This window comes from Nomascus leucogenys, chromosome 22a (assembly GCF_006542625.1).
Source record: "Nomascus leucogenys isolate Asia chromosome 22a, Asia_NLE_v1, whole genome shotgun sequence".
In the NCBI taxonomy this organism is placed as follows: domain Eukaryota; kingdom Metazoa; phylum Chordata; class Mammalia; order Primates; family Hylobatidae; genus Nomascus; species Nomascus leucogenys.
Window position 1 is genome coordinate 65210109 of NC_044402.1, and position 12947 is coordinate 65223055.

The 12947-nt window shown below is 33.6% G+C and overlaps 1 protein-coding gene across 2 annotated transcripts; it reads left to right on the forward strand.

The window, feature by feature from the left end:
• Nucleotides 1-1135: 1135 nt before the first annotated feature.
• LOC100591902 (beta-defensin 110) lies at nt 1136-10696 on the forward strand. Of its 2 annotated transcripts, none has more exons than XM_003254171.3 (2): nt 1136-1253; nt 4014-4298. In XM_003254171.3, the coding sequence occupies exons 1-2, from the start codon at nt 1199-1201 to the stop codon at nt 4160-4162; spliced, it is 204 nt and encodes a 67-aa protein (XP_003254219.1). In that variant the 5' UTR covers nt 1136-1198; the 3' UTR covers nt 4163-4298. The 2 variants fall into 2 exon arrangements, with proteins under 2 accessions (XP_003254219.1, XP_003254220.1); XM_003254172.2 differs by lacking the exon at nt 4014-4298 and adding an exon at nt 10563-10696 and having other exon boundaries at nt 1149-1253.
• Nucleotides 10697-12947: the final 2251 nt, after the last annotated feature.

The following is a 12947-nucleotide window of genomic DNA, read 5'->3' on the forward strand; positions in this document are numbered from 1 at the left end:
GGCCTCAGAAATAACACCACATATCTGCAAACATCTGATGTTTTACAAACCTGACAAAAACAAGCAATGGGGAAAGGATTCCCTACCTAATAAGTGGTCTTGGGAAAAGTGGCTAGCCATATGCAGCCAAGTCTTTGTATGATTTATAAATTTTCTATAGTCATCTGATTTCAAAATTTCAAGTTCAATGTTTTAATTCTGTTTATGGAACTGAAAATTTCATATCTGATCTAAATTGCATGCTTACAAAAACTATTTTTTCGGATATGTGAGAAACAGCTGGAAGTTTTGCCCAGTACTCTGAAGCTGATGCTATAAAGAAAAACAATTGGCCAGGCGTGGTGGCTCATGCCTATAATCCCAGCACTTTGGGAAGCCGAGGCAGGTGGATCACGAGGTCAGGAGTTTGAGACCAGCCTGACCAACATGGTGAAACTCCATCTCTACTAAAAATACAAAAATTAGTCAGGCATGGTGGCAGGCACCTGTAATCCCAGCTACTCAGGAGACTGAGGCAAGAGAATCACCTGAACCTGGAAGGCAGAGGTTGCAGTGAGCTGAGATGGTGCCACTGCACTCCAGCCTGGGTGACAGAGCCAGACTCCATCTCAAAAAAAAAAAAAAAAAAGACATATAGAATATTTCTCACATTTTTAGTGAATCCATAATTTACTGATTAAATAATTGCATATTATATTAATTGAAATAAAGTCATTTAATCTCCCTGGTTCTCATTGTTTTATCAGCAAAACAAAACTGATCTCAGTGAAAACTTTTTCCATAAAATCTTATGATTCAGGCATTTGACAATTTTATACTAAGGCATTAGGGTGTTTAATATTACATATAACATAGAATAGAGGAGATGATTACTATAACATTTAGCAATCCAAACACACATCCCCTATAAATAAAAGTCTCTTAAAAACTGTGTTTTCATGAAAGTCTAGTTAAGGTTACACAGCAGGTTTTACTTTTATGAGAAAAATTTAATAATACTTTTTGAGTTCATGTTCTTTGAGGGTGGCACTATTCAACCAAGCATACAAATGTTCTTGCTCTTGATAAGCCTCAGTAGTTAAAAGTACTTCCCAGGAGAGTCTATAAATAAAAAGGATCTCTGTTTCCTTATTTTAAAACAACTGACTTGAAAAAGGAGGTCTGTTGACACTTTTTTTTTTTTAAGAAACTCTGTACCATGAAGATTCAACTTTTTTTCTTTATTCTGCTCTTTTCGGTCACAATTTTACCAGGTAATATGCAAATATTTGTGGGGATTTATACTAACAAATTTGAGAAGACATAAGTTGCTTCTTGATAAATATATGATAATAACATAGGGATTAAAGCCTCATTTTACAAAAACGTAATGTGGTATTTTAGATTGGACTCCAGAACAGATAATAAAGACAATAGTAAAAAACAGACAAAAACAACAGGTATGAAAACTGGCAAAATCTGAATAAAGCATAGCTTAGTAAATACTATTACATCAATATTAATTTGTCAATCTTAATTAACATTACCAAGATTACGCAATATATAACATTAGGGGAAGCTGGCTTCCACCAACTTTGCAACTCTTCTGTAAATCTAAAATAATATCATAACAAAAAGTGATGTGAGAGAGAAATGGAGGGAGATTTTACTTTGTTGAAAGTGATGATCAGAGACTTCAGACAGATTGGACTTGAACAATGTATTTGAGGGCAGAAATAATAATTATTGAAATATCAAAGTATCACTAGACCAGTGGTTCTCAGAGAGGAGTGAATTTGTGCTCAAGGGAACATCAGGCAATGTCTAGAGATCTTTTAGCTCATCACAACTTGTACGACTGGCACAGTACCAGTTGTAGATAGAGCCCAGTATGCTGCTAAATAACCTACAATGCACGGAACAGCCTCTTAGAACAAAGAATTGTCCTATTCAAAAGGTCAATATTGCTTAGAGTGAGATGCCATGCCCTTGAGCTTGGCATCCAATTGACAGGGAGTATATTTAATTGATACTGTTTGAATGAGGAGATGAATGCTTGCAAAGGAGATTAGCAAGCCAAGGACACAAGCTAGAGAACACATGTAGAGGTCAGAATGAGGAGAAAGAAGACAATAATGTTTTAGAAAGGTGAAATAAGACAAAGAATGAATGAGAGAAGGGGTGGGGTCAGTCCAAGGAGCAATCATGGACAACAGTGCCAAATGTGGCAGAACTCTTGCCAAAAGTGAGTATAATTCAGGTGTCTGTCACTGGTAATCACATATGGGTTTGATAATAATAACTCCTCAGAAAATGTAGAATAAGTAATGATCTTTAGAAGTGAATATTTAAATTGTGCAGATTAACTAGATGCTCTTCTATGCTTTTGTTTCTTTAAGTTGCTTCATAGTCTGAATTGCTTTGGTTACATTGAGGAGAAAGCCAATATTAATAGTAGGACTTGGTTTTGTAGCCACTATACCAATGACATAGATAATGTAGCTCTGAGTCTGTGTATTAGCTAACAGGTATTACTACTCACCAGCAGGTGTCAGCTGTTGGAACTGCAGACAGACTGCGTAGACCAAAAGGCCTGGCCCTTGAGAAGACCAAGCAATAATTAATAGCAGGAAACAGTGGAATAATTTATTTGTTTTCATATGTGAAAATATTAAGTCTGTCCTTTGGTCAATAATTAGATGTGTGTACAAAAAAAAGGCTACAAAACAAATGACTTCTGAAAACGCATCAGCCAGGGTACAATTTAAAACATAAAATAAAAAAAATTTTGACTTGGTACAATTTAAAATATAAAATCAAAAAAATTGACTTGGAATAGATCACATAGCCAATCAAACCAATGTTCTCAAACCCCTTAAATATATTCAATTCTAAATAAGAAACTTCTAGTGAGAGTCCATCTTTAAGCTAAAAAAACAAAACATATATCTTTTCTTACAGCTTTGACTATTACAAAGTTATTTTTGTATTGTGTCAATTTTTTTTTCTTATAATGTGCAAATTTTAGTTGCAGTTTTGCTCTCCTGGACATGTCTTCTTGTGACCCCAGCTACAAATCCCTCACCCATTCTTTCATGATTGATGAGAAAATATAAAGCCAGAGTAGGAGTTAACACACTTTTTCTAGAAATAAGTGAGACAACCAATATTATATGTTTTATGAACCCTATGATCTTAACTGCATTATGTTAATGCAAAAGCAGTTATAGACAATGTGTTAGCAATGGGTGTGTCTGTGTGCCACTAAAATTATTTCCAAAAACAGGTGGCGGGGTGGATTTGGCTCCCTGACAATAGTTTATTGATTCCTAGTCAAAAGGTTTAATAGCACAAACAGTAATTGACAGAAATTATTTGTAAGTTATTATTTTAGAAACTTGGTGGTGAAAGAAAAAAAAGGTAGCACTGGTAATTTTAGAAATCATGTAATGGTTAACAATGGCTCCACTTCTTTTTTCTTTATCAATGTTGTTATTAGACACATGTCTGAGTTAGATGATTTCTTCAGGGAAATAATCCCCAAATATTCAGGGGAGTTGCAGGAATTTAGACAAATTCGCTAGCGTTGCCTAGCTCTTGACATTTTAGAGAAGCAAAATCAAGCTACAGTGAAAATCACTTGAAAAAGAATTCATAAAGCACAACATTCAGTCTAAATAATGTTAGTGAGAGCAGAGAACAGGCAGCTCAAATGCAATTAGATGATTGGAGAGAGAGAGTCTGACCAAAAGATAAATTATGGTCACTTTTTTTCCATTGATTTTGGGAACCATCCTTGGGTCACTGCCCAGTGTCTTGTACGACGGAAAGTGGAAACACCTAACTTAGGTCTAGAACCTTTTTATTTCTAGAATGTAGCTTGCACCAAGGGACAGTAAATTCACTTAAACTTTCCTCCGTAGGTAGGTGGACATTTTCACTCTATAATCTTTTCCTTCGTGGACTTTCTCCTTTTAAAACGTGGATGTGTCATAGCTAGATGGCTAATTTTAGTCATTCTTCCCTTCTTACAGCCAAAAAGAAATATCCTGAGTATGGTAGCTTGGACTTGAGGAGAGAGTGCAGAATGGGTAATGGTCGATGTAAAAATCAGTGTCATGAAAATGAAATTAGGATTGCTTACTGCATAAGACCTGGAACTCATTGCTGCTTGCAGCAGTAATGATGACAGAAGAAAAGAGTCACAAGCTCCAAGAAGAGAGGATCAGCGTTATTAAGTTTTCCCAGCACATCCTTCAAGGCCTGTGTGTCTCTATAATACACAAGAACTAAATAAAAACTTAATGTTGAACCATTCAGAAGTGATCATATGTCATGCTCATATCTGGTGCCTTTACATTACACTTTTCTCCTGATTTATTGGTACCAAAAGTAGCAGGACTTATTTTATGCAAGTTCCTCAAGTTTTCAGTGCTTCATGTTCCACAAGTTCCACAAGTTTTATGTGCCTTGTGTTAGCTGCCATAAGTAAGGTTGTGGGAAACCCTAGGTCAAAGAATTGGGTAAGCATATCTCTAAGATACAAGCTTCCAGTAGAAATGCGCTGTTATTTTATTAGATACTGTTCCACAGATTACCCCCATGTAAATACATAAATCCACTGGGCTTGGGAGACTGGACATTGAGAGGGCAGATCTTTGTTGTGAGAGAGACAGAGCTGAAGTGAAAGGATCATGAGTATAAGAATGGAAGACCAGAGAAGAATCACAACCAGCTCCAATTTCTACTCATATTTATTATTTTGTAAAGATAAATGTGTATCAAGAAATAAGAGAGGTAGTAAAAAGAAAGGAGAATAATTTCAGAAAGAAGAGGAGAAAATAACTGAAAATTTAGACCAAAGAAGTAAAAAATTATGACTAATAGTTTAATGCAGCTATTCAGTCCTGAGAGATGACTGTGTCTGAGGAGATACATGACAAAAGGAAGCAGCAACAACCTTCACTTTTCAATTTCACTCTGCCTCAGTTCCTCATATGCTGTGGATCCACAGTATTCCTCACTAAAACATGTCAGTGATGCATCTGTACCATTTGTTTTCCATTTAGAAGAGCTAATTCTGCTATTTTATGAGTTTAGGAATACAATTTAACAATCCATATTAATTCAAAATTCTTAAGAAATATCATCAATACCACAACATAATAATAAAATAGAATCTTCTCTTCATACCCCTCAAAATAAAATTAAACAATCTTTTGGCGAATTAACTAAAGAAAAATAAAATGCATTAAATCATACATATAGGTCAGACTTAGACTCAAAAGGAGATGGTAAATCAAAAAATTCCAGGGGCTTCCTATTCTCTTGATGTTTTTATTATGGCTCTCTGTGGATCCATTCTATTCTTCAAATGCAGATATGAAATTTAAGTATGCTTATACTAAGCATTATCTACAAAAAGCCATGAATGGGGAACATTTTTTCCTCCACTCAGATAAAATTTACATAGTCTTTGATTGTTCCGTGTGTTTTCTTGCAATGTAAATGTCTTCAAAAGTATCTTTACAATAGTTATTTATAACAGCATTTCTCAACCTTGACACTGTTGATATTTTGGTCCAGGTAATCTTTGTTGTGGGAGCTATTCGGCTCATTATAGGTTTTTCAGCATCCTTAACTCCTACCCAGTAGATGCAAATAGCACACTGTCTCCCAACTGTGATAATCAAAAATGTCTACCTATATTGCCAAATATCCTCTTTGTGGGAGGGGACAAATTTACACTTGGCTGAGAACTACTGATTTATAAAGTCAAGCACCCATTCTCACAAAAATTTAAAAATGAAAATGGAAACAATAAAAAAATCAGTGAGATTTTCAGGTGGCCAATTACATTTTCTGTGTTTTATGAGAAATAGTTATCTATTTAAATTTTTTATGTATTATATATTGGCTAGAGGTGATATATTGCTGGCTCCAGAAAGAAAAATTGGCCTAACTTCTAGATAATGAATATATTAGCTATGTCAAGAAAAAGATTAGTAAAAATAAATGTTTAAAATGAAAGTTATGAAGGTTTGATTTTTATTTATTTTACCTAAGTAGAGACTGAGCCCTCTCTCCATCAAGACATCTAAAGCAGAATTGAGAGGCCTAATATACTATTAATATGGGGAAAATAAGAGTTGAGTTTGTTAGGAGCCACCAAGAAGATGAGAGATTTTCTAAAAAACATGTGAGGCATCTCTGCACATAAACTAGGCTGTGCTAAAACTCCTGGTGTACCCTATATCTTTTCCCTTAAAAGAGAAAAAAAGATGGAAAAGATGCTTAAAGTCTCATCAGTTTTACCACTCCATTCATGATAATATTCAACTCCTTAGCTTAGTGGGGCCTTTTGGCACCTGTGCACGGTTTGACTTTCTAAAGTTCACATCCATATAATTCCTATTGTGCTAAAAGCTCATACCATTCTGCATAGATCACACATTCTTTAAAACACAGTATCTATGTTTAGGATACATCTTTTTGCTTGTAAGACCTTCTCCACAATTTCAGGAAAATATGCTTTTATCTTTTAAAGGTCCAGCCACCTGTCATCTACTCAGCGAAGCTATGAAGCATATATTGCTTTTGAGTCCAACAAATCTAGCTTTGTTTGCTACTTGCTCTCCTACTCCCTCTGAAACCTTAGGCAGAGTTGAATTCAACTATCCTTATGTATGAAATGGGAAGAGTTATTGGAGGAGTAAATCTGAAAATGAATATAACTGGCTTAGAAAAGAATCTGAAACCTAGGGAACACTTAATAAAACATAGCTATTAGTAGTGGCAGTGGTAGTAGCAGTTAAAATGGTAACAGTAAAAATAGACTATTCCAGGAAGAGTTTACAACTCTTTATTTTGTGATGCAAGGACATTTTGCTTATATCTCAGAATTGCCTTTAAAAGTGATGAATTTTTTTTTCTCATCTATGTCATCATCTCCCAACAAGTAGTAGTTGTCTTTTGAAGGTGAAGAGCTTAAATATTTTATTTATTTTTGTCCCCACCTAGCACAGGAACAAGCACAATATATTTGCTGATTAAATGCGTGTTGTATGAATCACAAAGAGAGCATTCTCTTCATTTAACAGTAAAAGTAGAGAAAAATATGTAAATTAAGAAAAGATTATTTTAATCTGCCATAAATCTATAAATAACTCATTTACAGTGACAATGAAAACTTACTTCATAAAATTATGGGCTAAACAATTTTTCCTTATGTATTATCTCATTTCATTGCCACACAACCCTCTGAAGTATTATTAAATGCATTTTTCAGTTAAGGAAATTGCAAATATAGGGCCTAAGTCATTTGCTAAGTTGACAAGAGAAAAACTGATGAATCACATGTAATCAAACATAGAGAGTTTTTTATTATATAATATGAATTAGGTCCTTATCTGTAATAACATATGTATTCACTCACTCTTTTTTTTCAGTTATTTATCTTATTTATTGAGTATTTTGTTTCAAGCATTTTGCTATGTGCTGAAATAAATCAGTGAATGAGGTATATAGTGGGCCTGGCCTACTGTAACTTTAAGATGAGAAGTTTGTGCTTTAACTACAGCAAAAAGCCATAGCAGGAATTAAACACTAGTAACAATGTGTCAGCAGGGCATAAACAGTGAGTAACAGTGCTCCACTTAGGGTAAGGCTTTATAAGGTTTTGGTGTGAAATCCAAAAGGCAAATAAAGATAAAGGGAATGAGAATAACCTGATTTTGAAGGCTTATTAATTTTTTAACACTATAAGAGCAACCTGTATATTTTATCTCATTATATCTTTTGAAATTTCAATAAAACCTCAATTTAATAAGGAAACTGAAATCCAGTGATCTAAATCATTTGTCCTATATAGCAAAATGACAAATAAAATATCCAGTCATGAAACTTAATTCTATCTGATTTTGAAAGATCATACCTTTTCAAACTTTCAACTGACCCACGGCCTTGCTTCTGCCTTGACTTCAACTTCTATCCAGCAAGAGCAAATATCCTCCAAAACGTAACTCTTTTTACTTTCAACACTGCCTCCCTCTACTCTCAACTCTGCACTTACGGATGACATTTCCAGGAGCTCATGAGGTAGGTGAAGCAGTCACCCTCAGAGATGTTATTTGTGAGGAGGTGGAGAGACTTACGCCAGACACTTCGCTTGAGAGAGTGAAAAACTCCACATACCATTTGGGAAAACTAACATCGAGTCACGGAGACCACTGAGCTTTTAAGCTCTAGTTTTCGAACAGATTTGTCCCCATCTGTGTGCATGCAGGATTGTGCTGATGTCCACGGCATATCTCCACTCTATTTGTGGTACCTCACTCTTGATGAGACTCCCAGAAACCTTTTGGAATATATTCTCCTGACTAAGGCCCCAAACTAGCATTTGAATGTCTCTTTTTATGAAAAATAGTTATCATGGGCTCAATTTCTCCAGTGATGTACAAAATGTGCAGAAGTATAAGTGAGTGAAAGAGATACTATGCATCTTTCCTCCAAACAATTTGTTTTTACGTGGTATGTATCACCCAGTTTCATATCACACAAATACTCATGCACTTATGGATGACATTTGTATAGCATTCAACACCTTAAAATTGTTTTTATATATTGATATATACATATATCAATATTTATCTATATGTATTATAAAATGATATATATCAATTTTCATAACAATACAAAGAGATGTTATTTTCATTCATAATTTACACATGGCAAACCTTTGATTCTATAGTGAGCCATAATTTGCAAATAAATAATAAGCAATAAAACCAAGTTTACAATGCATGCTTTTTGTTTTTATGTGGTTCTATAGATTTCCTCATAACTCAAAACATTCTTATTCTTTAAAATAATTAGAAAGTCAGAACAAAATTAGTACATTTTAAATATTACCATTATTTCTATAAGTCTATACTTTTTTCTAATTTGAATATATCTTAAAAACCACCATAGACTTTGGTGGTTTTAGAGTTGACAAAATATAATGGCTCAGGAATGTTGATTGGCTTAAAAAGTTTCTATCCTAGCAACAGTTACAAAATGTATATGCAATTATGCATCATTGTCTTCCTGACTTTAAATTATATCAAACATATCTCTGAAATGACTTTGGATTTCACCAAAATTCACCAATGGTAGGGATTCTGTCATTATAAATTAGTTTACCATTCACTAAAAATATATATAGATCTATATTATCTATATACACACATCAAAAATATATAATTTACATGTCAAATATATATATTTACATGTCATATATATGTCTATATATAGTCTATGTATGTCTATATATATATATATATTTTTTTTTAACATGTCAAAATCCACCTGACAGTCTCTTCCACCTTACGTTTAATTATTTTCTACCAACTTCATTAAGGGCAATAAGTAAGGGCTTTAAAGATCTTCTCTAGTTTTTCTCTACTTCAGAACCTAATGCCTGGTGAATACTAGGTACTAAAATAAATGCCTACCATTTAGAGTTGAAATGAAACATTTTTCTAAATTCCAATTCGATTCTATGTAGACAATTAGGTTCTATGAACAGATATTACATAATTTAAATCTGAATTCAATTCAATTCGTTCTCTAAATTTTAACAAAATTATTTTGCCTCATTTTTTCCTGACGCATATATGCACACATAACAAAATTTAATACTCAAAATATATTTCTGACAATTATGTTGATTATATTATATCATCCAGATAGGTAGAATGACTGACCAAAGATAGGTAAATGCATTGATAAAATTGAAAAATAAAAATATGCCTGACTCCAAAGTCTCTTTTCTACTCTAAAGGCATTTTCAGAGTACAGTTGAATCATTAGTAACAATAAAACTTTAAAGTAACAAAATAATTTGCCTCCATTTACTGTAGTGTAATGTATGAATATAAAACTGTGATTTTGGAATCTCAGAACATCTTTCTTTTCATTGTCTTAGAAGGTTCACAAGAAACTATAATAGAATACTAATGTGAGGTTCCACTTTTTGCTAGATAGGCAGTGTACAACAAAATTATGTTTCTCTATGTAGATCTAAAGTACTTTAGTTTTTAGTTTTCTTGAACAGTTGCCCAATCAGTGAAGTTAGTACATTAGAAGTCTTCTCTAGTTTCTCTATGATTACTATTTGTGTGACCACTATGTTCAAATAGGAAAGAGATAAAGAATCAAAATAAATTATAACTACTGTAGAAGGGCTGATATTTTGGCTGCAATAACAAAGTATCACAACAATTGTCTGACAAAAATACATACAATTAAGTATCAAATTGTGTGTCACTTTCTCATTGTTACTGTAGACTGAGCCAACTGACCTTTAGTATGGATGTGAGCTGCAACATAAGGACATAGACATTTTGTACAAGTATAATGTTAGTAGCTCAGTCATTTTCTGAAATGATTCATAAATTCTGCTACAAAACAACTTGGCGTTCCATTCTCACCAACTTGCACACACATGATCTCATAACTGGAACATTTTTTGTCTTTCTTTAGCAAGAAAACCCCCAAATCAATAATAGACTAATAACTTTGGATATTTTTCTTGATTGCAGCCAGAAGCAATTTTGAACCAAAGTACAGATTTGAGAGATGCGAAAAAGTGAGAGGAATATGTAAAACGTTTTGTGATGATGTTGAGTATGATTATGGATACTGCATTAAATGGAGAAGTCAGTGCTGTGTATAAACTCTGGAAAAGAAGTACTATTGAGGATCAAGTCTGGAACACAGATGCATGTTTTTCACTCAAGAGTAGGTAAAAAAAAAATGTTTGCAACATTTAATGAAAATATACACTTTTAAATTCTAAATATATCTATTTACATACAATGAATTTAGTCTCTACTTATTCCTTGGGGATTTTTGTATTTCTTTTTTTATTATTATACTTTAAGTTTTAGGGTACATGTGCACAACGTGCAGGTTTGTTACATATGTATACATGTGCCATGTGGATGTGCTGCACCCTTAATTCATCATTTAGCATTAGGTATATCTCCTAATGCTATCCCTCCCCCCTCCCCCCACCCCACAACAGTACCCGGAGTGTGATATTCCCCTTCCTGTGTCCATGTGTTCTCATTATTCAATTCCCACCTATGAGTGAGAACATGCGGTGTTTGGTTTTTTGTCCTTGCGATAGTTTGCTGAGAATGATGGATTTTTGTATTTCAAATGGATGAACACATTAAGGAAACAAGGAAACAGACTCTAATTATGTCTATAATCTCATTATTTCCACTTTGATTCTGAGACATTCATATTACTTATCTGAGTTACTCTGCTCCCTCTCTAAATATGTGTATGTGACCTTATTTCCAGATTTACTGTGAGGATCTTGGTTATCTTCATATATCCTGGTTTCCACACCAAAATCCCTCTAAGCCATCTACTCTTCTTTAACAGAAAATGTTTTTCTTACAAATATGACAGCTACCAATTTTGACCTGTCTGATGTGTTTTTGCATACATTTAACCAATTATAATGCTTTTGAAATGATACAGTTTTAACAATGCTCTCTCTGTAGGGTAATTAAGCACTATTCATAGCACGGCAAAAGGATAAATAACAAGATCTGAGATATAGAGCCCCTTTTAGCCGTGTGATTCTTTTTTCAAAGAAAATCTCATAAGGAAACACAGGAATAGGTACCTTTGTTTCAGCAGGGTAGGGCTGGTGTCTGGCCAACTCAATCTTACACCCTCAGAGAATGTGTCTAATGAAGGAAATTTCAATTTGGTTGAGGCAAGAGTTAGAATCCCATAACTATGGAGAGTTTTGCATAAACTAGAGGGTCAGAAGATTGCCTAAAGGGAAAGAAACCACATCAGCACCTACTCAGGTCCAGTCAGAAATTGGGATTCTTCACTCAATAGCCCTCCTAGCCCAGACAAGTACGAGGCAGCAGAAGAGAACTTTGAAAAAATTCTACAAAAGCACTCCAAAATACAGAGGTGTTCAGGAAACACGGTGTGGAGCAGGATCCAGGATCCCTAATCAGTATATATACATCTTTGTGTACAGTTTTATGCACACTATCTGCAGAAAAAATGAGAATATGTGAAGCTGCTGCGTCAAAGTATATGTGGATTTTTAATGTTTATGCACAGCTAGGCTATACTGCTTGTTTCCCACAATGGGCCTACAACTCATCATTGCTCTATAATTAAAAAAAGGCAACATGTAATTATAAAAAAAATTCATAGGGAAATTTATATTGTCCTCATTCCCAAAGTGTTAAATATTTTTGATAAGTTTATTGTATTTTTGTATTTTCTCTCCTGTGATTTAATTTTTATAACCATCATTTAACTTTCTTTAGGATTTTATTCATATCTGTAAATAATTTTACACAGTCTTTATGTATATTTTTATGTCTACTCTTGGCTTTTATATGTTGCAAATATTTTATTCAAACTCTGCTTGTTTGGGGATGATAAAAAATTATACATTTGTAGATAGTTAAATTGTATTATCTATTATATGGCTTCTAAAGCATTTTTCTTGCTTAAAAACACCTTTTCTGTGAGAAGATCATAAAATGTTTCTCTCTATATTTTTCAATATATTTTATATAAACATGTATATATATGTGTATAAATATATTTTTCTGCATGTGATAATTTTCACATTTAGGTATATAAATAGTTCTGAGGACTGAATTCCACTTTTGCAAACCTGTTCCTGAGACTGGTCCTAGGAATTCGACAGTTACATAAACAGCCATTGAATAATTTGCAATGTTCCAAGTTGCTTGGTTTGTCAATTAAACATAATGAGCTTTATTATATTTTTTAATCTTTAATTAAAAAAACCTTTTTCTTACCATCTAAAAGCAGAGACATTTAATGTCTGTGAATTGGGCATTTTATTTTAACTTCTCTTTAGTGGGCCATGGTAATCCCTACCCCTAAGTACTTCCAGTCATATTTTGCTT

Bases quoted from the DNA above. Each gene is read 5' to 3' on its own strand.
- LOC100591902 (XM_003254171.3), top strand. From the start codon at position 1,199: ATGAAGATTCAACTTTTTTTCTTTATTCTGCTCTTTTCGGTCACAATT. The intron at 1,254-4,013 runs GTAATATGCAAA...CCCTTCTTACAG, and splicing joins TTCGGTCACAATTTTACCAG to CCAAAAAGAAATATCCTGAG.